The sequence below is a fragment of the Callithrix jacchus genome, chromosome 14 (genome assembly GCF_049354715.1).
Source record: "Callithrix jacchus isolate 240 chromosome 14, calJac240_pri, whole genome shotgun sequence".
Classification (NCBI taxonomy): domain Eukaryota; kingdom Metazoa; phylum Chordata; class Mammalia; order Primates; family Cebidae; genus Callithrix; species Callithrix jacchus.
Genome location: NC_133515.1, coordinates 81,771,027 through 81,797,818, shown reverse-complemented (window position 1 = coordinate 81,797,818; position 26,792 = coordinate 81,771,027). Strand labels below are relative to the sequence as shown.

At 38.5% G+C, this 26,792-nt stretch overlaps 1 protein-coding gene across 17 annotated transcripts in view; it reads left to right on the top strand.

The window, feature by feature from the left end:
- Window positions 1-26,792, top strand: part of LTBP1 (latent transforming growth factor beta binding protein 1) — a 466,293-nt gene that overhangs the window by 266,793 nt on the left and 172,708 nt on the right. For all 17 annotated transcript variants that reach the window (XM_078349509.1, XM_078349510.1, XM_078349508.1 and 14 more), the window contains 2 exons: window positions 8,067-8,169; window positions 13,020-13,091. In XM_078349509.1, coding sequence (XP_078205635.1) covers window positions 8,067-8,169; window positions 13,020-13,091 — 175 coding nt within the window. The remainder of the gene's footprint in view (window positions 1-8,066; window positions 8,170-13,019; window positions 13,092-26,792) is intronic.

Here is a 26,792-nt window from a genome sequence, read left to right as displayed (position 1 = left end):
GGGTTTCGTCATGTTGGCCAAGCTGGTTTCAAACTCCTGACCTCAAGTGACCCCACTACCCCACCCCCCGCCTGGGTCTCCCGAAGTGCTAGGATTACAGGTGTGAGCCACTGCACCCGGCCAGTCTTTCTGCTATTGCACCCTGGCTCTTAGGCCATTTCTTCTAGGAATGGAGAATTCATAAGAACCCATGGCTATCTAAACCTGAAAGGACTGATATATTCTCTAGGACCTGACTTAGAGAGTTGTGTGCTGTGTGGTGTTTTGTGATTGGGCCATGGATGCTTGGTGGAAGGGAGCATAGTGAGCTCCACTGCTGTCGCTTCATGGTCTTGGTTCTCTGGCACCAAAACATGGCACCGTGACAGGAAGGATCTTGATGTCCCCAAAGCGAAATCATCTGCCTCTTGAACATCAATATTTACAAGTTGAATTATTAGAATTCCATGATACCATGTTGTGCTTCTTGAGCAGAATTAAAATGAAATCCACATAATTACATGCCCTCTGCAGCATTTGTTCACTGAGTATTTCTTTATTAGCCAGAGCACTTTTGGGAAAACCTGAATATTTTTAGCAAGATCTTAAGAATATCTTTTTCTTTTATTTTTATATCTAACTTATTTATTTTGTGCATCTCTGTAAGTTGAATCTGGGATATTGTATATCAAATAACTATTAGATTAATCGTTCTTTTGTCAATTAAGCCCAGGTTTTTAAAGGAGGAGCTTGAGGGGAGAGATCTAATACTGATAGAGAGCTCAGTGGGGCCTGGCTGTATGGCTGTCTCATGTAGAGTCTGTCTCATATGTGTCATCTCTGTCCACTCGAGTTCTATGAAAAATGGATGTCTCTAGTTCCATTTTATAGAGGACGAAATAGGCAGAGAGAAGTTGAGAGTTTTGCCTATAGTCATGGAGGCGGTAATTGGTAAAGGGAGGATGTGAATGTTTGTCTGTGTTCAAGAGCTGTCCTCTTGCCATTTACTCAGTTATGGGTCATCCTTAGACTGCTTTTCACTGAGTTCAAGGGGAATGTGCTTGTGCAGAAAAGTCCGTTTCCTGTTCATAATGTGCTAATGCTGCAAGGCAAGTAGATGTCAGGGGATTTGCTTTGTGTTTAGAAGTCTTTTTACTGTGGCTGGACAGCATTTGAGATGCTGAGCTTCACTCCTTTCTGCTGTGTGTTTGAGAAGTAAAGCCAGTGGGCCTCTAATCAACTAATTTCAATTTTTCATCCTCTCATTATTCCTGATCATGTTTATCTCCAGTATAGTTTCTTCCTTTTCCTCCCTGTAAATGATATACTTTATCCTGGTAATTCTTTTTTACATTTCAGGGGAAGTACTGGGTATAGAACAGTTTACCTTTTTAAAAACGCAGATCTCTTTCTCCTTTCCCTCCGCCTTATCGGTCTTTTCTGTACTTACCGTTGTTTCAAAGATGCTAATTCTTTAATTGGAAGCAATACCAACTTTTTTGCTTTGAGAAAAGGAACTATGATGATTCCTTTCCCCTGTTTCCTGGTTGATTTTTATATCCAACTGTACGTCCAATCTGAAATTTGGAAAACCCTCCATGGTTTAGCTCTGCCTCTGCTCTGACTGCTCACCCACTCCCTGTTCCTTCATATTGACCCTCCCGCATTGCCCACTGGCTCCTCTCCTGGGTGGTAGTTGGTCTCTTGCTTAGCTAGAGGTGTTCCATCTCTTTGGAATCTCTCTCCCCAGTAGAGCCATTTAGTCACTTCCTTGTTTCAGTTCTTGCCTAAACACAGTCCTACTTACTCTTGCAAGCGTTAAAATGAATCAGACTTCCATTTTATTTCATGCTTTCCCTCAGTGTAATCTCTACAAGTATGTTTTGAAATCTGTATCACTTTAACATTTCAAGTTCTGTTTATTTGCTCCTTTGGCTCTGAAAGATGTTCTTGACTCAAACTTAAAATATTTTATACCTCATTGTATAGTAGTCCTTCATAGCATAATAAAACAAGTGTATACATGTGATAAAGATAGTATTTCAGTTTATCATTTTTTTAGTGTTTGAAATAGTAAGATTAAGTAATAGGTCCCTGACATGTGGCTGTCTTTATGGAGTGGCCCTTTTCATAGTTAAATATCTTTTAATAAATGTGTCTTGAGAGTTTATCAAATGGCCAGGCATACTTGAATGCTGGTTGTATGTTTTACCTACACCAGACACCAGTTGAGGAGGGTGATTGGGGCCTGGAGTCCAGCCTATGCTGTGCTCATCAAACTCTATGTCCTGGTGCAGGTCACATCGTAGAGCTGCCCTTTTCTAATCCCTACACAGAGGCTGATGGAGACACAGTATCTGTGATTGGACAAGCATCATTTAATCTCACAATCCTTTGGGTTTGGGATTACTGGCTCAGAGAGGTTGGATGATCTGCTAAACTTCTCACTGCTAGTAAGAAGTATCTGGGATTTTAATCTAAGTCTAATGCTTCCAGTCTAGCACTCTTTTCTTACCCCCAGTACTGGATCCTCCTTCCCCAGGACTCTGCACAGTGCAGCAAACACTCTTGGAATGAGGGCATGTTGTAGGCACTGTAGGTACCAGTAATTTTTATATCTGAAAATTAAATCTTATAAAACCTTATGATACCATACTCCAACATCTATCACAATCTCTTCAAATCATCATTTGTCTCTGAAGCAATTCCAGTGGTGAGTTTTAAATTGACAAAAATTGTCAGCCTTGCTTACCAAATGAGTTTGGAACTATTTTTCCCCTCACATTGACAGGCAGATGTAAAAGTGACTGTGAACACAGCCCAACTTTGAATATCAGGGAAGTGCTATGGTATTACCTCAAAAATGAGATTAAAGTCTAAAGGTATGTATTCCCAATCAAGCCAAGATTTAGATATATACATTTCCCTGCAATCTGAAGGTTTTGACAGCTAGCTTCAAAATTAAAGGTTTTTTCACTATTATTTATAGTAATTTTGTGTTATAAATACAGTAACATGGATATTTGTGGAATAATCATAATGATTCTTGAATAGCCTTGCCATCTGAATCACAGTGTTCATACAGAGATGACATAGGAAGGGTTGAAAGTTATTTTCATGCACTCAGTGTTCCAGGAATCATGACCAGTGCACTGGTGAATTGGGACTGGAAATAGCTTTGTTTGTTTGCCTTTCTTTTGCCTTATTTGTATAAGTCCTGTGGTGAAAGGCCCAGGCAGGGTGAGCAACTCTGGAGATGTGGAAATGAGAGAGGAGGAGATAAGACAGTAGGAAGTAGTTAGGAGGGCATCTGCCCAGATGCTGCTGTATTACAGATGTGAGAGCAGTAGAAACACTTGAGTTTTGCTGTGGTGTGTAGGAACTTGTGTTTCCTAGATGGAATAATGTAACCTATCAGTATGTAGTGATCACAGAACCTTAGACCTCGCAGATCGTAAAGATCATCCGCTTCATATCCTGGGCATCCTTGAGAGATGGTATTCTGTGGTCAGCTTCGAGTGAAGTCAGCATTCTCCATGGAAAAGATCTTCTACTTAATGAGGTCGACTCCTCTCTTTCTCTGATTTGTAGCCTTTAGTCCTCCCAGTACAAGTTAAGCATCCCAAATCCAACAATCTGAAATCTAAACACTCCAGAATCCAAAATGTTTTGAGCATCAGCATGACACTCCAAGGACATGCTCATTGGAACATTGTAGATTTGCATTTTTGGATTTGGGATGCTCAACAGGTAAGTATTTACAAATATTCTAAAATCTGAAAATAACTGAAATCCAAAATACCTGTAGTCCCAAGCATTTTGGATCAGAGATCCTCACCCTGGACCTTTATCACTTAACGGGCTTCATCTGGCTCAGTGTATCTGAACACTGCCATCGTGCCTGCATGCAGGCTTACCATTCCTCCTTTCCTCAGTTGATCCTCACAAGACCTGGTCACCAGAACTCATTTATCTACTTGCACAGCTTCAGCTAGGTCGTGCATGGGCTGAATCCTGGCAGCCCAGGGTTGTAGGGTTATAATGTCCCTTAATCTGCAGCTCAAGTTTGCATGAGTGTTTTGAGGCACTGTAACTTGTTTGAACAGATAGAATTTTTGTTTTGGACTTGACTTAGCTAAATATTGCGTTGTAAATTTATCACATTTCTCCAGGATTGCTTATTTGTAAGACATATCTTGAAATGATAAGGCTTTCTATGTAAATGTGGTGAATAATTGACAAAGAATTCAATTTGTGTTTTTATGTAAAAAATCACCTCAATCTGTGCATAAAAATATAGTTAGCATGCGTCTATATTCATGTGATTGATTACATCGCACCAAAAAGCAGAATCTAACAATCACAGACAAGGATTTTCTGAAAGCTGATCTCATCCTATTCCATGTGGTTCTCTTCAGTGTGGCCTTTTGATGTGGGAGAGAGAAGATCTTTCGTCTACCTTCTTTCCGTCTAGTCATTTCCTACATCCAGGTGAGATCCTGTGGCATTCAGTGGTCTCTTGGGTGAGAACCCTGAGTATGGCCATGAAGATCTCTTAGATAGAGTTTCTGGCCTCTTCATAGTTAAATAACTGAAGGGCATATGTAGAACTCTGAGCCTTGTTATAACTGTGACTTCATTTCTTGTAGCTTATTCTTATACTGTGCAGACCCAATTTTAAGACACACACAGTGTTGTGGTACCACCTACACTACCATTTATTTAATCAATTTGGATGGCTTATGCTGCTCTTGGCTGTGGACCTGCAAAAACAAAGCCATGGGATAAAGCGGCCTGAATCATGTAATGAAAACCTTGTACCTTTCTGGAAGCTCAGTTGAGAAAAAATGATTTATTTTTGCCCTACCAAATAAAACAGTCTAGGAATCCAAGGTGAAAATTGGATTTTAACTGCTACTAACATTTTGAGCATATAAAATCAGCAAGTGTTGAGTGTTTTGCTTGATTAGGAGACGAACCTACAGGGTCTGGTACAAGAATGATCTGCATATGATGTGAACTGGTGTCTTACCTAAACTTACCTGATTTAAAAAACTGGAAATAAATGCGAAGCATGCTTTGGCAGTCAGGTTGCAGCAGTGGGACCTCTCTGTTTTTACAGAATCATTTGTTCCCAGTCTTAGGCCCGGGTCATTGTTCCCCTGGCCTTCATATTTCAGGGTTACACCTTTTGTGATTAAGCTCAAGAAGTATGGAAATGACCTGATTCCAGCCCCAAATATGTACCCGTCTTCTCTCAGCTTCCCATTTGTTCTCATGTGGAATCTGTCTCCCCGTCTCCTCCTGCCTCTGAGTGTACATGCGTGTGCATGTTTGTTTCTCCGTCTCTCTGACTACCTACCCACCTACCTCTTTATCACGTGTTTTTGGTCCAGTCTTCCCCCATGTCTGAGACTGTTCATCTGTGGCCCTGCCGCTCATCCAGCCTCAGGGCCTTTCCCTCACTGCACGTGGTAAAATACTTCGCTGAGAGCCCTGTCATCAAACAGACTTCCCCGAGTCAGTGTGTTGGCGTCTGGCACACAGTGTCACTCATTGTTTATCCAGTTTGGTGGTTTTGTGAGAGTTTCCTTATCTCTCTCAAGGAATGCATGCCACGTGTCTGCAGGAGTTACTGCCCCCGTTTCATGAGATGCAGTGGCCTTGGGCTTGACTGACTTAACACTAGGGCTTTTAACAGTGCCTTCCCAGAAATATGTGTCTTTTCAGTTTCATCTAAAAAAAAAAGAGCAATTATTTTGGTATACCTACTTTGGCTTAACTCAGAATGTCTTTAACACCAGCTTTTATATCAGGAAAATTCATTTTGTCTCAGAGGACCATTTCTTAGGGGGTCTGCTACTTTCAAGAGGTCAGTTAGACTAACCTGTTTGATTGACAGGACCATTTACAATCTACTCTACTCACACGCCTTCTACTCCCTGGGGAATCCAACATTAGGGGTCTCAAATGGGATGCCTGGAGTAGGGAGCTTTTATCTGTAATAATAATGATAATGGTAATGATACCTGACATGTAAGTGCTCAGCTGTACCCTTCAGCATTCACATGCCTTTTTTCTTTCATGTTTCCTGACCCTATGAGAAAGATACTCTTATGTATTCTATGCTATGGATAAGAAAATGACTAAGATAATGCATGTAGGAAGTCCTACAGCCAGAATTCATACTCAGACCTCTCTAACTCCTGAGTCACATTTTTAATCACTATGGTATACTGCTGTTGGAGAACACACAGCATCCTGTTGAAGTCATTAAAATAATAAAACCTTAGAACATCAAAGCTGTGATGTAACTAAAACTTAGCTGGGCCTTCTGTGGTTTGATCTTGTTGTATAATTTGGATATGTAGTCACTTAGAGCCTCAATCAGAATGCTGCATGCTTGGACCTGGTGGGAAGGAAACGCTACCCACGAAGGCCTGCCAGGGTGACTGGTGTCTACTACCTGCTGCCCTTCTGAGGACCGCCACTTGCTTGGACCTTCTGTCGCCACACTGTGCTCACTAGCCTGGGGTGTGCATGCTAAACTTCCATTGGTTTTCACATAGCCATTGCTCGCCTGGGTTGGCCCACAACTAGCTTGTTTCTTAGTTCCCTCGGTTGTTTGTTCCTTACTTCATGCATTCATTCAGCATTTCCTGAGCATTTGCAACGTGTACTGTGTCTCAGAATATAAACATAAGACCCATAAGTATATAACTAAAATGCGCCGCTGGGGCAGTAGACTATATAGACAGCGCTGTGGGGTAAAGAGGAGGGAGGAACTCATGGGAATAAAGGAGAGAGAAGATGGTAATAATTCGGCACTATTAATACATCTCACAGGTTGAATAAGGTTTATCCTGGGAAATCAAAAAGGAGAGGTGTTCCAGGGAGACATACTCCTTTTGGAAGGATATGGTTTATTGAGAAAATAAAGAGCCCTTTGGTATGTCTGAAGGATAGAGGTGGAAGGGGACAAGAGATTGCTTCAGATGGGAGTAGGAAGGGCCTTATAGGTCATTCTAGAGTGTGCCATTTTCAGACACTGAGAGTCAGTGAAGGTTTTTAATCATTAGAGTAATGTGATCAGATTTGTCTTTGGAAAGACAACTCCAGAAACTGTTGGGAGGATTTTTGTAGCGGTTGAGGCAAGGAAGGCAGAATAACCCTTTTGGATGCTCTGCGTTTGCACAGAAGACAAAAATGTGGGCTGTGGGCTTAGCCTGCCCAGTAGGGGTGGAGAGTCAGGTGCCCCTCTCTCAGACTGGCCTCTGGATGGGTCCACAGAGCAGGATCTGTTTTCTTAGGCACTTTCGCCCCACTGAGGTGGTCTAACTTCAGGGCCCTGCCTCTCAGCTTTTTCTCACTTTCTGTGGTTGACCAGGAGTCTTACCTGGTTTTAACACTGGACAGCCAGCATTGTACCAGTAGCCTTTAAGTCCTGCTTTTCTGCCTGCTCAAGCTGGTCTCGCTTAACCATGCTGGCACCTTTCTAGCTTGGCTGACCTCCCTGGTCAGAACACTTGGCTGCCTGGAGCCTTCGTCTCTGCTAGAGCCGATCTGCCCAGCCAGCAATTGCTTCTTCTGTCCTGTCCTCTCTGTGCCCAGGCCTGGGGGTTATAGGAAGACCAGAAGGCTCTTGTAGGTGGGACTTGTGCCACCTTCTCACATTTTACACACCTGCCATACCCTTAGAATTCTGTTCCCTGATGATCCACACGAGAGATTTAAACAGACAGATACAACTGAAATCTAAAAAGTCTATATTGATCTTATACACTACAAGGGTCTTATTAAAAAAAAAGGCATTGGAAATGTAAGTTGTATAAAGTACTTTGATCAGTGACAGATTTCCTCAGGACTAGAAACAACGAGGTGCTCTCATTTGGAAATGTACTTGTTCATTTTCGTGTTGCATTGATTTCTGTCCTGGTATTTTCTTGCCAAGTTTTATAGTTTTTTCCTTTCTCATTGTGTCGATAACAAGGGAGCTGGTTTATAGTGTGACTGTGAGGTACAGCAGTGCTCTGGGCTGGGCATCCTGCACTCAGTTAACCTTCATATTTCACACCTAATCATTGCAGTGTGGCAAAGCGCTCCCTGGCCTTTCAAAGCAAGAGGACTGCTGTGGAACTGTGGGTACCTCCTGGGGCTTTAACAAATGCCAGAAATGCCCAAAGAAACCATGTAAGTAATGTTTCCTCACTCCTTTGCAGGTTAATGTAGCATATCTGTTCTTTATGATTACTCCTTTAATGATGAGGCAACATTAGACTTTCAAAGAACTCTCTTACTGAATTCTAGAATGTAGTGCTATAATATGCGTTTCCAGAAAATTTGCAAGTCTGAAAAGTTTTCATGTCAATTCTTTTGTAATCAGCACAGTTATTAATTACTCTCTTTAGTTGGATTACTTGTGGGGAAAAAAGTCTTAATAGGTAATGAGCTAAAATAGATGTTTTGTCTCAGGGGAAGAGAAAATAAGATCTCCTTTAAAATGGTAAATAAATATTTCAAGCCCTATAGTAAGTCAGTGCAGTTGTTATTTCCTAGGTTTAAATTCCTTAAATGAGATTTTTATTAATATTCACAACTTACGTTGTAGTTTTTATTATCGGTTTTCAAATTTCATTAAAAGGAAAGCTAAAATGGCAAAATAATTGGTTGTTGGTTCGTGAAAGGGAAGTTTATAATTACTAGGACACAATCCTTTCCCTTTTGTGCTAACACTGGTTTAAAGCTGTCACCGACCTCAGCAGCATTAATCTATATTAACACCCACAGACTTTGATCTGTTTTTAAAGTATTTTTCAGAACATGTTGATTTGAATAAATCAGGTTTACATCTTTCTAGTACTCTCTTCCCAGCAATAGTTTGCATCTTTAGTTTTTCAATGTAGTATTAACTCTGAATAACTGATTTCTGATTTCTAACATATACTTTTTTTTTTTTAAGACAGAGTCACACTCTGTTGCCCAGGCTGGAGTGCAGTGGCATGATCTCAGCTCACTGCAGCCTCCGCCTCCCAGGTTCAGGCAATTCTCCTGCCTCAGCCTCCTGAGTAGCTGGGACTATAAGTGTGCACTGCCATGCCTGGCTAATTTCTGTATTTTTTTGTAGAGTTGGGTTTTCACCATGTTGGCCAGGATAGTCTTGATCTCCTGACCTTGTGATCCACCTGCCTCAGCCTCCCAAAGTGCTGGAATTACAGGTGTGAGCCACCTCGCCCAGCCAAATACTTTTTTTTTTTCCTGACATACAGTTTCACTCTTGTCAACCAGGCTGGAGTGCAATGGCACAATCTTAACTCACTGCAACCTCTGCCTCCCAGATTCAAGTGATTCTCCTGCTTCAGCCTCCCAAGTAGCTGGGATTTTGGGCATCTGCCACATGCCTGGCTCATTTTTGTATTTTTAGTAGAGACAGGGTTTCACCATGTTGACTAGGCTGGTCTCAAACTCCCAACCTCAGGTGATCCACCCGCCTCAGCCTCCCAAAATGCTGAGATTACAGGCATGAGCTACTGCACCTGGCCATAAATACTTTTTAGAGACAGAGGTCACTTAGTTTAATTTGAGCTTTCTGACCCTTATTCATCATGTTTTTTCCAAGAGAGCAAGTGATGTTTTTGTCAGTCATCTTTCTTTACCTCCTATAACTGAAGTTTCTATAGTTTTTTATTCTTTACGCTGCAAGAAATTTCCCATTTGCTTTAAGTGAACAATATTTGATTACTCCTCTTAAATATCTGTTGATTTGATTGATATTCTTAACTGCCTTTTAAACCTCTCTGTTCAATCTAGAATTTGCCATCTGGGAATTACTGTTCCATATCTCTTTCTAATACTATTTGTTCTTCTACCAGTGTAACAATTCATTTTAAATAATTGTCTTTCATTTGGACTTCTTTGCCTCACAAACATACAGATTTTCTAAATGCCAAAAAAAGCTAATTTTATTTATTTTGTTGATACTACTCTGATCTTTTTTTAGAAGACTAACTTGTGGAAACGCTCACTAAAGTTCCTTAAAATTAATGAATTTTTCATTTACAAAACCAAGCCACATAAATAAGGATATTTCAGTACTGAGAGAATGTTCCAAGTAGGTATTCTAAGCTGATTCGATGATCACTTGCTATGTGGATTTCCCGGAAGTCGGTTAAGTGTAATGATTCTTCCTCACTGGAAGATCCATTTGCTTAAAATTATTTTGGCAAACTGACCAAAGGGATATCTATGATACATTTGGTATGATTTAAAAATTTTAGCGTTTGAAGTTAGGTGGACCTGAGTTCAATTCCCAGCTCTTTCATTTGCTATTGAGTCATATAATAATTAAACAGGAATCTATACCTAAAACGTTGAAAAGGCATTACCATCTTTATTTTTTTTAGCCTGCCTTTTCTTCATTTGCTATGTCTGTCTGTCTGTAAGAATATCGAGGAGGATGATATATTTTCACTGTTAGGTCTAAGGATTAAGGACGAGGGAAGTTAGGTTCTTAGAACTTTGTTTTAGGGCTAAGCTTATGTTCTCTAATATTAAATACTTTTTCTGTCTTTCTTATTTTTCTTTTTCATTTACCCCATTCTTTGTGTGTCTTCTGCTTAGCTGCTTCCCTTTTCTCTGTTGTAGGAAACCCCGAAGTAGCAGGAATGTGATAGACATTAAGGGTAAAGAGACTCCTACTGTCTTTTTTTTTTTTAATCCCTAACTTCCACTCTTGACCTTTTGCCATTTTTGTCTAGAATTGCATCATTTTTATCTAGGATGAGTTCACTGCTTTCTATGGTTTGTGAGCTTCGTATTTTTATCTTGATTAGGACTTAGTTGAATGTAAAAGTGCAAAGTTGCTGTCACTTTTAACTAAGTGTTGATGAAAATAAATCCATATATGGGCTCCTTTAATATATAAAATTAAAGAGACTGCTTTCACTTCAGGAAGGGCAGTGTGAACTCTGAATGAAGTAAACTGTTAACATCTTGACATTTATTCTGTTTGTGCTGTCTTAAGTGACTCACTCCCAAGAAACACACTCAGGGTCACATTCTTCCTCTGTCATTTAAAAAGTTTTCCTTTCCTTGGTTGGGACTCCTCTCTAAATCGTATTCAGGAAACAGACTCTCCTTGGCTTTCTACACTATGGTTTTGTGTTCCACGCCTCTTTTGTTTTTCACTCAAACTAGTTCAAACTTTAGTTTTCAAGTGGCTTTAACATTTGAAGGTTTTGTTTAGCCGCATGCAGAAAGACCTTTCCTTGTCGCTCATTTTTGCTGTGAAAACTTAATTTAAATCTGCAAATGATTTAATTAAATAGTTTGTGACCCATTAGAAATGGGCTTAGCCTGAACAAATCACTTGTCCTTTAAAACTTTTGAGAAGAAAATGAATGTAAAATCCTAAGCTGAGGACTGTAAGAGATTGTCTGGTCTGGCTCTCTGCCTTGAAGTCGATGACTGTTGAAACTTCTAAAACAACTTAATATCCATCTCTTTTGTCTTTGAAGAATTTGCAGCCAGAGATCCCACAATCTCTGCAGGAAGCCTGTTCCAGAGGTCTATGGGACTAGACAGACTTGAGGCTAAGGGGCTGAATGGGAGACTCCCACATGCCAACATCTCCCCTCTTTTAATTTGTCTTTCCCAGATGCCTCACTTTGATCTTCTTTTTTAGCCATTCAGGGGAATCTGAAGAGAGGGGAAAAACAGCAAAGAAAAGAATGGAAGGAGAAGAGGGACATCCCAGTACATATTCACCCTGTTCCTTTAGTGGTAACAGATGAAGAGCATATAAGGAGGCTGAAATAATTTTATTTTTTAAAAGAATTTCCCTTTTTATTCTACTTTCTCCTTTTACTCCTCTTTCAAGTCTTTTTTAGTGGTCTATGCATTCATCCCATTTTGATTATAGCTTGTTTTCTGTTGCACAGTCTCCTCTTAATAGAAGAATTCCTTACTGCAGGGCATAGCAATGGCATTTGACGTTTTGGGAGTACTTATCACTCTTAGGTCCTGGTAGACATTTTTTATGAATTCTCTCTAAACTGCAGAAGCACCCTTCCTGCTCAGTAGATGGGAATTGCCCTCATTGTATAGAATTTCTGTGTGAAATCCAAGAGGCTTGTTTCCCAAGGTCACAGCTATTGATAGGAAGAGGATTTGAAACCCACGTCTGCCACATCCCAAAACTTTGGCTGCATCTACTATGCCAGGTAGCCTCTCAGGTCTCATGCTAGAGTATCAGAATCTCAGGAAATCGGGTTTTGTTGAGAAGTTGGTGATTGCAACATTTGTATTGTTTGCACATTCTGAGTGCAGCCCTTTTAATTTCCTGACTTCCTCTCATCACCTGTCTATTCTTCTCAGGTTCATAATAGTAAGAATCATCTCATGACTGGGATACCTGAGCCAGTAATTAGGTTGAGTGTATAGTTTATTGTCTAAACTGGGAGACTTGGGGAGTAAAGTACTGTTAATTAACTTAGTTGGAGTAACAGACATCACCCAGAATTTTCTAGGACGTGTAGTGACGCTACCTACAATGGATAAGAAAATCCAAACCCTGAAGCACCTCACTGGGGAGGAGTAGACCCTTTGTAATAGAAATATGTAATCACTAATGGGAAGAACATATACAACAATCTTAGGATTCTTTCAATTACAATACAGATTTGCCGATAACTTCTTGGGACTTTATGTATTGCAAAATAAGAAAAATCCTGCAAAATAAGCAGAATAGGAAAGAAATTATGGAGATATACATTGGTATTGGTTTCTTACATAATAAATGAATAAGTAAGTCTGCTGATGCCTTACAAGTGATATCTGAAGCCTGTGAATATCTGAATTCCATTTAGGCTTTAGATATCACTTGTAAGGCCTCAACAGACTTACAGTGCTTCTGATTTCCCTTTACATATCGAGGATGAGGATGTTAGTATTAGTAACTTGAAAATACGTGTACATTGAAACCGAGAAACTTAAAATATAAGAATTTAAACTACGTGTGTAACAAAACATTTCTTCCCTTACAGCTTATCATGGATACAACCAAATGATGGAATGCCTACCGGGTTATAAGCGGGTTAACAACACCTTTTGCCAAGGTAAGACTAATGAATTCATTGATGTGGACTCAATAATTGTTTTGGCTTTTTCGAAACTTGAGTTGTTTGCCACGACTTGCTCATTCGCCCAGCCTGTCCCGGTGAACCACTCATGTTCACTCCTTTTGGCTAAGGAAATATGAGGAAATAAGTTAAAGTATGGTTATTGAAATTGCTTTACTGCCACTGACTACTTTGTGTCAGTTTTAATAATCTGTATTATCTTAGAAAGTATCATTTTATCCAAAATTTCAAATTTATTAATATAAAGTGTTTTCCTAATATGCTCTTATTTTCTTTTTAATTTCTATAGCAACCCCTGTCCCTTTTAATTACATTGCTGTTTGTTTCATATTTGTTTTCCTTGGGTTAGGCTTGCCAGTAGTTTATCAGTGTTACAGTTTTTCCTCCAAAGAATCAGTTATTTGCTTTGTTGAAAACATTTGTCTATTTTACTAATTTTTGATCTTTGTTTTCTCTACCTTTTTGTTCAGTTGCTACTGATTTCTAATTTCTTTAGATGCATACATAGGTCGTTGATGTCAGCCTTTCTTCTTTTTCTGGAATATAAATAAAAGGCTGTAAATTTCTATCTGTCTAGATTTCTGAATTTAACATCCCTTAATTTTGTGTCATATTCTTATTATCTTTAAGTTGTAAAAGAATTATTTCCTTTTATTTTTTATCAGCATATAATAATTATACATATGTAGTGATGTTTTGATACATAAAATGTATGGTGATCAGATCAGGGTATTTAGCAAATCCATCATCTTGAACATTTATAATTGGAGCATTCCGTGTATCTTCCTTCTACCCATTTGAAACTAGGTAATATATTACTGGTAACTGTAGTCATCCTACAGTGCTATGGAACACTAGAATATATTACTGATAATTGTATAATATATTACTGCTAACTGTAGTCATCCTACAGTGCTATGGAACACTAGAACTTACTCCTCCTATTTAGCTGTTGTATTAGTTTGTTTTCACAATGCTGATACAGACATACCTGATACTGGGCATTTTACAAAAGAAAGAGGTTTAATTGGACTTACAGTTCCACATGGCTGGGGAAGTCTCACAATCATGGTGGAAGCCGAGGAGAAGCAAGTCACATCTTATATGGATGCCAGTGGGCAAAAAAAAGAGAACTTGTTCAGGGAAATGCCTTTATAAAACCATCAGATCGGCCAAGCGTGGTGGCTCACGCCTGTAATCCCAGCACTTTGGGAGGCCAAGGTGGGTGGATCATGAGGTCAAGAGATCGAGACCATCCTGGTCAACATGGTGAAACCCTGTCTCTACTAAAAATATGAAAAATTAGCTGGGCATGGTGGCGTGTACCTGTAATCCCAGCTACTCAGGAGGCTGAGGCAGGAGAATTGCCTGAACCCAGGAGGCGGAGGTTGCAGTGAGCTGAGATTGTGCCATTGTACTCCAGCCTGGGTAACAAGAGTGAAACCCCGTCTCAAAAAATAAAAAAACATCAAATCCTGTGAAACTTATTCACTATCACAAGAACAGCATGGGAAAGACTTGTCCCCATGATTCATTACCTCCCACTAGGTTCCTCCCACAATGCATGGAATTCAAGATGAGGTTTGGGTGGGGATACAGCCAAACTGTATCAGCTGTCATTTTGTATCTTTTAACAAATCTCTCTTTATCTCACCTTCCCTCTATCCTTCCCAGCCTCTAGTTATCTTCTGTTCTACTTTTTACTTCAATGAAATCAACTTTTTTTTAGCTTCCACATATGAGTGACAGTATGTGGTATTTAACTTTCTGTTCCTGACTTATTTCACTCAACATAATGTCTTCCAGTTCCATCCATGTCACATGAATGACAGGATTGCATTCTTTTTTATGACTGATCAGTATTCTGTTGTGTATATACACCACATTTTTAAAATCCATTCATCTATTGTTGGACACCTAGGTTGATTCTGTATCATGGCTATTGTGACTGGTGCTGCAGTAGTAAGTTCAATTTTTAAAAACTATTCTGATTTTATTATTGACCCATGGATTATTTAGAAATGTATTTGCTTAATATCCAAATACTTGTGAAATTTTTCTTGTTCTATCACTTTCTGAGAGAGGTGTTAAAATTGCCTACTATGATTATAGAACGGATTTTTTTCTTTCATGTCTGGCAAATCTCAGTCTGTATTCTTTTTTTTACCTTTACAATGGGTGTCTTATAGACAACATGTAGTTGAGTCTTGCTTCTTTTCTACTTTCTGATATTTCTGCCTCTTAATAGGGGTGTTTATTGCAGTATAATCTAAAGTTATTGATGCAGTCATACCTCAAAACTGGGACCCAGCCTGAGAGGGTTTTTGGCTTTGCTCAGGAAAGAATTCAAGGCTGAGCCAGCACTGAAAAAAACCAAGTTTATTAGAGTAGCAGGTACAGCAGAATGGCTGCTCCATAGACAGATCAGGGCTATCCCACAGGTGGGGTGGCCCAGTGTAGCAGCAGCAGCAGCAGCAGCATAGAGCAACAGTAGCCATCTGAAGCAGCAGTGCCTGTAAATTCCTGGTGAGCTATATTTAATACCAACTCTTAATAAATTAAATAAATTTACAGTCCCTGTAAATTGCTGGCTAGCTATATTTAATACCTACTCTTAACAAATTAAATAAATTCTAGAAAATAAATATGGGAGTTCCCAAAACCATGTAAGATAACTTCTGTGTCACTGTCATGGCATTTATAAACTGTCATAGTGCTGGTGGGAGTGTCTTTATGCTGATGAGCAGTGAGGGTGACTAGAGGTTGCCTTCATGGCCATCAGCTGGTTCTGGCCTTTTTTTTCCTGCTACATCCTGTTTCGATTAGCAGGGTCATGATTAGTGCTCAGAAAATAAGTCCTGCTGATCCCCTACCTTATAATTACTGATATGGTTAGATTTAGGTCTACCTAAACATCTTTGTCTGATCAGGAAACGTTTGTTCTTTTCTTTCCCTTTCCTTAGAATTCCGTTTTAATTTATCTGTTGACTTTTTACTAAAGCCTTTTTACCTTATTTTACCTTTTTTTTTTTTGAGACAGAGTCTTTTTTGTTGCCCAGGCTGGAGTGTAGTGGTATGATCTCAGCTCACTGCAACCTCTGCCTCCTGGGTTCAAGTGATTCTCCTGCCTCAGCCTCCTGAGAAGCTGGGATTGTTACAGGTGTGCACCGTTATACCCAACTAATTTTTGTATTTTTGGTAGAGATGGGGTTTCACCATGTTGGCCAGGCTGGTCTAGAATTCCTGGCATCAAGCAATCCACCAGTCTTGGCCTCCAAAAGTGCTGGGATCACAGGTATGAGCCACTGTACCTGGCCTTGTTGCATTATTTTAAACGGATTGCTCTAGGAATTATAATATATGTAGTTACTAATAGGCCATTTATATTATAATTCGTAGAGCAATCAGAAATCTAACAGTTTAACTTTTCATAGTCTATTTAAAAGTTAACATAGTACCTCTAAACAGAAAATATAGAAACCTCTTTTTGGCCTGAAGATCAGTCTCCTACTTAATGTTCCATGCCACAACCTAGTGAAAACCACTGTGAGAGTCTCCCAGACAGTGGTAGGATTTCCTCTTACTCTGTGTTGGAATTATTCACATAATATGTTGTTGTTAACCTTTCTCTTTTCCTGACACGCTATGATTTCTCAAAGACCAAGGACCCAGAGGCTCAATTTTTAAAAAATAGATTTGATGGGCCGGGCATGGTGGCTCACACCTGTAATCCCAGTATTTTGGGAGGCCAAGGTGGGTGGAACATGAGATCAGGACATTGAGACCATCCTGGCCATGGTGAAACCCATCTCTACTAAAATACAAAAAATTAGTCAGGCGTGGTGGCGCGTGCTGGTAGTTCCACCTACTCAGGAGGCTGAGACAGGGAAATCGCTTGAATCTGGGAGGCAGAGGTTGCAGTGAGCCGAGATAGTGCCACTGCACTCCAGCTTGGGGGAAGAGCAAGATTCCATCTCAAAAACAAAAAACAAAAAACCAGATTTGATATGGATGAAGAAAGAGTTCATTTGTTATTGATGAGATAGGAGGCTTATTATAGCTTTATTTTAGTTGGTTAGGTACCAATGACTTACAAATAAAACCAACATATTTTTAGTGATTTGTGATAAACTATGTTTGTAAGCCCAGTAGTTATCAACTTATAAAGAGGGAAATAGCTAAATAATTTAATGAATTAATTGATTTTCATAACTAAATTTACTGTGTGCCAGATGCTTTGTTTAATAAACACTTTATATCAATTATCTCCATTAGTCTTTAAAATTTCTTTTTAAAGTAGTTACTGTTATACCGCATTTTACAGAAGAAATTGAGACCTAGAGAGGTTAAGTCATTTGTGCAGCATGTTGCTAATCAGTGCTACATGTAGGAATGAAACCAAAGTAGACTCAGGCCAGAACTTATGCTGTCAACCATCATGTTCTATTTTAGAGAAAGGCAACTAACATTTATTGATCATTTACTATGGGTTAGTCCATATGCTATGTATTTGGTTTAATCTTCAAAACAATCCTATGAGATTTAGGCATTATTAGTCCCAAGTAGACACTGAGACACAGAGAAAGTAAATAACTTTCCCAAGGTTACACAGATAATTAATAAGCCCAAGCAGGGTTATACTCTCTTTACCAATGGCCACCTTTACCAATTATATGTATATACATATATTTTGTAAAGTATCACTAATTTAGATGCTAGCTAATTGGAATATATGCCACCTGTTGTGAGACTTAATAGAAGTCAAAGCAACTAATATTAATTTTGTTTTATTTAATTTAAAATGATGGTTATCAGCCAGGTGCAGTGGCTCATGCCAGTATTCCCTGCACTTTGGGAGGCTGAGGCAGAAGTACTGCTTGAGACCAGGAATGTAAGACCAGCCTGGGCAAGAAAGCAAGACCCTGTCTCTACAAAAAATAAAATAAAAATTTACTGGGGGTGGTGGTGCACGCCTGTAATCCCAGCTACTCGGGAAGCTGAGGCAGGAGGATTGCTTAAGTCCAGAAGTTCGTGGCTGCAGTGAGCTATGATCGTGCCACTGCTACTAAAGCCTGGGCAACAAAGTGAGACTCTGTCTCGAAAAAGAAGAAAAAGAAGAAAGGAAGGAGGGAGGGAGAGAAAGTTACACAATATATTTCTTCTACTGGCTGATTCAATGTTTTGAACAATTTAGATTCATAAAAATACCACTTTGGAAGTGGTAGAAGTGCAAATTTGCAACTAACCATGTGGTATCTATTTTGCAAATTAGAATGGAGAACTATTCAAGTAATTGCATGAGTTTTTTTGCATTTTCCTCTGTTGGTATGGCTGACTGACCCTTGGCAAACTTTGTTCATACTGAGCATATTAGATGGTTCTGCCTTAGTCAATTCACTGTCTGTCATTCAATTCTGTCTATCAGTAACAGCAAATCCTGGCTTAGGTCTCAGGAGGATATTTGTAAACCAGTGTTATACTTTTTGGCAACAATTCTAGAGTGAAGTAACACACAGAATTCTGTTTCATGGGGCCTCAAGGAGGCACTGCTAAATTACACTATAAAGGCGTTTGACTCATAACATGATTTCATTCGGTATAATCTATTAAAATTGCTATTGAGAGAAGGGCTTAAATCACTCCCTTTGTGATATTGATGGTCAGTAAAATGAAATCAAACTTGCTCACATTACATAGGTACATTCAGTTTTCCTAGAGCCTTGAAGCTTTTTGATTTTGTTTTCCTAAAGTTTTTCAAAAGGAGCCCATTTAACATCTAATTGCTTGTGACTTCTACATTGTTCTTACAGTCTAATGTCTTCTCAGTTTACAAAGCACTTTTAAAATTAAAGTGGTTAATAACTAGAATTACATTATTTACTTCAACTAAGTGAACTAATGTCCTGAAACAACTTTTACTAATGTGCGCTCAGTAACAAAGAACCAACTGTGTACACGTTAATTTGCGGAGCTTTCAGATAATTGCCTTCATAGTTGGTTTTTTTCCTCCTCTCTACTGATACTGCAATGATCTTTTCAAAGGAATGATTTATTACGTTTTACACACATGGATCTCCAAACCTGCCTTGCTACCCTCAGCATTATGGAATTGTTATAATTTGCTTCATTTATCATAACAAACAATACAGTTATATGCTCTGATGGATCTAGAGCGGCATTTGTCGTTTGATTATTATGCTATAAAGGTTTGATGTAGAACTAGAATTAAATGAAATAATGCCTTGTGGAAATGATACTAAGAGCTCCTCCTTCTGTGCTGCTTTTCTTTAATACTCAGTCCTTCCCTGAGTAGAAGTACTGAGTACTCTCCCTTCTTCATATTTTGCTAGAAGTGCTAATTTGAAAAGTTAGATATAAATCTAACTTTCAGAAATAGAATTTGGTTCTGAAAGTCCTTAGGAATCAGCCTATTGAGTGAAACCTTTTATTAAAAGTAAATATCTTTTTTGCCATACTAAAATCTTACCAGTTTCAGTTTACAAGGATAAAATCAGTATTATTTTCCACATTTTTTAGCACATATTGTGGGCAATACCACAGTACCTCAGCACATGCTAAAATGTAATTAAAGGACATCTACGCTTTTATAGTTCGGTATATGCATAATCCTTCTTCATAGATCATCTTGAAGACTTTTTAATGACTCAGTATTCCACACATATTAATTGTTGGGGCACTCCTAGCTATAGAAGGTATGTGATGAATGATGGGTAAAATGTTGCTCCTGCCCTTAGAATTTAGTGTAATGAAATCAGGTTGAATCAGCAGGATGCAATTGCTTTATGCACTCTTCCAACCAGCTGAATTTTAGCTGACTCCATATGAACCCATTAAAGGAAATAGGAAAGAGCTGGCCACATAACTTTCTTTCAGTACCATTTTATTATACTCATTGTTCTGCTTTAATGAAATAAATTTATAAAACCAATACATTGAAGCACAAGAATACTCATTACCAAAAAGTTTCACTGTAGGCTACTTTTAGATAAAAAGTTCCTCAGAGTGCATCTGAAATCACATTTTATTTAGACAAAATAAAAGATACTGTACCTATTTTCAGGGGGCATATCTGTTACTAAATGAAACTCAATAGTCTTGATCAATATTCTGCATAAGAACTTTTTGGTTGCAAAGCAGTTGTCTGGACTGTAGCTTGAGTTTCAGACCTCTTAATGATTACCAAGAAAATATTGAGTGTGAACTGCAGTACTGTGAACAGGTAAAGGAAGATTGGTCTTTGAATGCTTTGAGAACATAAGATAAATGAGGACTGGGAAGTGCAGGTGAGACCCCCCCAAGAGAGCCTGCCTGGCTGGAGAAAAGACTGTGTCCTGTAGCCTAGTGCCACATTAAAACAGACATGTAGGATGAGATGAAATGATGGAGAATTTTCAGGCAAAGCTCTTATAATTAATCGCATGCACCATTTGCATGCGATTAATTATGGGCTTTGTGATGCCTGCTGGGAAAACAATTACTGGATTTGTTCTGCTTTTAACATGATGTTAAAGAAAAGATATTATTCATAACATTTGTTAAAGAACAGTAAGGCAGACTTTATTCAGGTAACTATTGCAAGAGGTATAAGGACTACCACAGTGGAATTTTGGGGTAGGGGAGAGAGATTGGGCTCAACTCTGAAAATAAGGAAAAGTAAAAATGTATCACCAAGGAGTGGAGGTGAAGGTGTGGTATCAGTGGATGAAAAATTACTAAGAGGACACATCAGGAGTAAGGGGGGATTCTGGCTAAACCAGCCCAGGAGGGTATTCTTGCTGAAGGCAGATCAGGGTGACCTGAGTAGATATTACCTAGGGCTTAGTGGAAGATGGGGAACCCAATAAGATATCCAGCATGGGGGATTCGAGCTAAATTAACTTAACAGGATTCTAGCTAAAACTGGACAATGAAGAGACAAATACAGAAGCATGCATGAAGTCAGACCCTAGTTGAGAAGAGGGTTCAGAGGAGCCTGCCTAGAGTTTGATCAAGGGAGAACATCTTTGTCAGTGATACAATGAAAGGTCATTAGGACAACCTCTTGGATACTTTAAAGAAAATTGATTTGTGGCTTAGACCAGAGTCATTATTTTACAGGTATTGTCAAAGGTGTACTTAATGGACATACAACTTTTCCCCCCCAGCTAATAATTAAATGAATTTACTATCATTTTACTGATATTAGTATTTCTTGTATCCTGTGCTCGTTTTCTGCATTTGTTTCTTCTTTTGGGGGGTTTTGCCAAATAAAATCTAGTTGAATATGAATTTCAGATAAACAACAAATACTTTTTTTTTTTTTTGAGACGGAGTCTTGTCTGTCGCCAGGCCGGAGTGCAGTGGTGCAATCTTGGCTCACTGCAACCTCAGCCACTCGGGTTCAAGTGATCCTTCCGCATCAGTCTCCCGAGTAGCTGGGACTACAGGCACATGCCACCATGCCCGACTAATTTTTGTATTTTTAGTAGAGATGGGGTTTCACCATGTTGGCCAGGATGATCTCGATCTCTTGACCTCATGATCCGCCCGCCTTGGCTTCCCAAAGTGCTGGGATTATAGGCATGAGCCCCCGCGCCCAGCCAACAAATACTTTTTAAAGTAAGTACATCCCAAATTATTTATTTGAAATTCAAATTTGACTGATACCTTGTATTTTTATCTGGTTAACCTGTATTTTGAGGTTATATTCTAACAGATCCTTTAGCGAGGGTCACTAAAGTGTATGCTTTATGTGTCTCAAAATATCTTTATTTTGCACTCATTTTATAATGAGACTACTAGTGTGTACAATTCCAGGTTGACAGTTGTTTTCTAACAGTGCTTGACTACATTATTCCAATGTCTTCTGACTTCTGTGTTTTGATGCCTCTTCCTTTGTAGATATCTTTCTCTCCTTTGAGACAATCTCCTAATTCCTTATCTTCTGTAGTATTATCATGATGTGTCTATATTTAGATTTATCTTTATTTTACTCAGTGTGTAATGTCAATCTGAAAACTCAGGTCTTTCCTCAAATTTGAAAAGCGTTCCCCTATTATGCCTTCAAATATCACTTTCTACCATGCTTTTCTGCTCAAACTCTCATTAAATAAAAGTTGGAGTCTGTTTTTCATGGCTTTTAACTTTTTTTGTCCTTTTATTCTCCTTTTTGCTGCATTTTGAATGGTTATCTCAATTCTATTTTCCAGTTTTCCAGTTTCCGCTTTACTATGTCATCTAGGTAGACTTCATCCCATTTGTTACATTTTTAATTTTAAGATATGTTTTTCATTTCCAAGGTTTCTAATAAATTATTGTTATAGCTACCTGTTCTTGTTTCATATTCTTTAAGTATTCATTTAACTTTTAAGGCATGGTAAACATCTTTAAAGAATCTTTATGAGACCATTTCATTAAATATTCTTATCTAGACAATATTTATATTCAAATCATTGGTGTCAGTTTCTTAGCAAACAAGCATTAAAATTTTTAACTGGGTTTATAAGCTCACTTTGAATCAGAAGTTTATTTTCATCCTCCCCACCCTTTTCCTTTTTTTGTCTATCAATTTTCTGGAAATTTCCACTTGGATTCTGAGACCTGTTGGTCTAGAGCTCGATTTTAATAGTAGCTTCTGACCCATGGAACATTTCTTACGATATTGTTTGTAAAAGAATGTGATAATTTTCCCTTTTCTAATATTAGTAAATTTACTTTTTGTTCATGATTGCCTTACACAACTTTTTAATCTACTTATTTATATATTTTGCTAACTTTTATTGAATAGCTATTTAGTGGAGCCATCACGTTAAGTGCATTGGATACAGCCTTGTGAGATAACTAGTGATGGATGTGTGTGTAGGCCTCTCTTTTCCAGAGGTAATCACTACCCTTTTAACTTCAGATCAATTTTATCTTATGAACTTGCAAATCATCCAGTACATGTTTTCTTTAGTGTCTGGCTTCCTTCATGCAATGGTATATGGCCAGTACAATTTTAATATTCAGAGTTCTGGTTCATTAAAGTAAAACTATCCACTGACGTTTTTATTTAAATACTTTTTCCCCTCTTCCATCCTGTTCTTCTCTGACTTCTTTGCTTAGGCACCATTGCCCCAAAATTATAGCTTTGCCTCTAAAGTTCCCTTCAGTTGCATTATCATGAGTGAGTTGCTATGTTTATTTATTTCTAGTAGGTTTTTGGGAATAAACTAGAGGGTGATGTGAGCATAAAGATGAAACTTAGACGAGATTGGCCACGTTCAGGGTGGTATGGCCGTAGACACAGACATTTCTATACACTAGTAATAGACAGAGAGGCAAATCATGAGTGAACTCCCATTCTCAATTGCTACAAAGAGAATGAAATACCTAGGAGTACAACTTACAAGGGATGTGAAGGACCTCTTTAAGGAGAACTATAAACCACTGCTGAGGGAATTAAGAGAGGACACAAACAAATGGAAAAACATTCCACACTCATGGATAGGAATTATCAATATCGTGAAAATGGCCATACTGCCCTATCTATAAAAGTAATTTATAGATTCAATACTATCCCTATCAAGCTACCATTAGCTTTCTTCACAGAGTTTGAAAAAACTACTTTAAATTTCATATGGAACCAAAAACAAGCCTGTATAGCCAAGACAATTCTAAGCAAAAAAGAACAAAGCTGGAGGCATCACAGTACCTGACTTCAAACTACACTACAAGGCTATAGTAACCAAAACAGCATGGTACTGGTACCAAAACAACATATAGATCAATGGACAGAATAGAGGCCTCAGAAAGTACACCACACATCTACAACCAACTGATCTTTGACAAACCTGATAAAAACAAGCAATGGGGAAAGGATTCCCTATTTAATAAATGCTGCTGAGAAAACTGGTAAGTCATATTCAGGAAACTGAAACTGGACCCCTTCCTTATACCTTATACAAAAATTAACTCAAGATCGATTAAAGACTTAAATCAAGACCTAAAACTATAACCCTAGAAGAAAACCTAGGCAATACCATTCAGGACATACACATGGGCAAAGACTTCATGACTAAAACACCGAAAGCAATGGCAACAAAAGCCAAAATTCACAAATGGGATCTAATTAAACTCAAGAGCTTCTGCACAGCAAAAGAAGCTTTCATCACCATGGAAAGGCAGCCTACAGAATGGAAGAGAAGTTTTGCAATCTATCCATCTGACAAAGGGCTAATATCCAGAATCTACAAAGAACTTAAACAAATTTACAAGAAAAAAACAACCCCATCAAAAAGTGGGCAAATGATATGAACAGACACTTCTCAAAAGAGAACATTCATGTGGCCAACAAACATGAAAAAAAGCTTATCATCACTGGTTATTAGAGAAAGGTAAATAAAAACCACAGTGAGATACTATCTCATGCCAGTTAGAATGGCAATCATTAAAAAGCCAGGAAACAACAGATGCAGGAGAGGATGTGGGGAAATAGGAATGTTTTAACACTGTTGGTGGGAGTGTAAATTATTTTAACCATTGTGAAAGACAGTGTGGTGATTCCTCAAGGATCTAGAACCAGAAATTCCATTTGACCCTGCAATTCCATTACTGGGTATATACCCAAAGGATTATGAATTGTTCTACTATAATGACACATGCACATGTATGTTTGCTGTGGCACTGTTCCCAGTAGCAAAGACTTGGAACCAATCCAAATGCTCATCAATGATAGACTGGATAAAAGAAACATTGCACATATATAGCATGAAATACTATGCAGCCATAAAAAAGGATGAGTTTATGTCCTTTGCAGGGACCTGGATGAAGCTGGAAACCATCATTCTCAGCAAACTAACAACAGGGACAGAAAACCAAACACTGTATGTTCTCACTTTTAAGTGGGAGTTGAACAATGAGATCATATGGACATAGGGAGGGGAGCATCACTTACCAGGGCCTGTCAGGGGTGGGTGACTTGAGGAAGGATAACATTTGGAAAAATACCTAATGGACATGATGGGTTGATGGATGCAGCAAACTACCATGGCATGTGTATACCTATGTAATAAACCTACACATTCTGTACATGTATTTCAGAACTTAAAAGTATAATAATATGATAAAAGATGAAACGTAGAATCCATCGTTCTTAGTATATGGTTTGAAAATAATAGTAGAAAACCAACAGTTAAGAACTAAGACTGTGGTCCACCAGACTTGACAATTCAGTTCTTCAAAACACTTAGAAATGTTTAATGTTCATTTTGTTTAGCCTACCAGAGGTTAATTATAATTTCTATTGTATTTTCATTTAATCTCAGAAACTGTCATGTACTTAGTATGATACCAAATCATGTTTTGCAGTAGTCAATGGCTCAGAGGCAGCTGATAGATAATTGACTGTTTTGAAAGTGTTAACTGTCCTGGACATCCTCTTAGAACTACTGCTGCACTTTCTAGTTGAAATATGCACAGTATTTTCAGTAAGAATTTCAACAGTTTTTGATCTGGACCTGAGCATCCTATTTTGGCATTTGCAAATCAAATTGGGACCCATTCCTGTGCATTTTAGAATTATATTTCTGGTGTGTCCTCTTACTATGCTGGGATAGGATTCAAAAAGGAAATGTCTGTTTATTTTATTCCCTCTTCCTCTGGAAAGACAGTGGAAAGACAGTGGTGAAGTGAGTCATTAGCACATTGTATTTTTCAATAGCTTTTTGACCTTAATCGCTGTGGCTATAAAATGAATGGGAAGATGCCTACAGTATTATGAGTGATGAAGAAAGCCCATGATGGATTCATGTTACTGTGAATATTTCAAGGAGAAGTTAATGTAGTGTCTGTAGACTACAGTCATGAGTCCAAGACCAACAGAGTGTGTGTTACTAGCAGCATCTTCCATGTGTAGCACGCATGTATCAAGAAATAAATACAAGCTGTTCTCTGGGCTCTTATAATTCCTTTATCATGTTACCCCGAAGACAGAAGAATTGGAAGGAAAGGAGTTGTTCCCATAGTGGTTTGACTTTTGTCAGTGAGTTCAGTGATTGAATCCATCCTATTGTGGATGATCATTTTAAAATCATGGGACTGTGTCAGGGACGTGGGTAGTCTTTAGCAGCAGTGGGGCCTAGATAGAAGCAAATATAATCATGAAGAGACTTGTACAATAATTTTTGAAGCTGGCCCCAGAGAGCAACATTTTACAAACTGTTTCCAGAGACCACCAGTTCAGAGGATGTTAATAGACTGTGTGTTAAAAAGGGTCCCACAGCCAAATGTGCAGAAAAACAAGTTAAACACAGAAAAACGAGGTTTTGCCAAAGGACTCCTCGGGTTTTAAATACACTTGTGTGTAGAATAGGCAGTATTTCTCAAACATATTTGGCTGCAGAACCCCTCTTTTAGCAAAAGTCTTACATAGTCTGTGTTTTGTATAAAATACCTTGGGTAAAATTGCTCTAGAACATTGGTTTTCAAATATTTTTTTGTTCACTTATCTCCTAGAATAATTTTGAAAAAGTTATGTGTTCACATATCTTTAAGCTGACATCTACATTTTAATTAAAAAGTCAAGTGGATACAATGGGTTAATTTCTGGCACATTTATATTGTATGTGTGCATTAAATATTTTCATCAAAACTTTGGATCTGCAGAGTGGGTACATGCTATTGATAAAGTCTCTGACA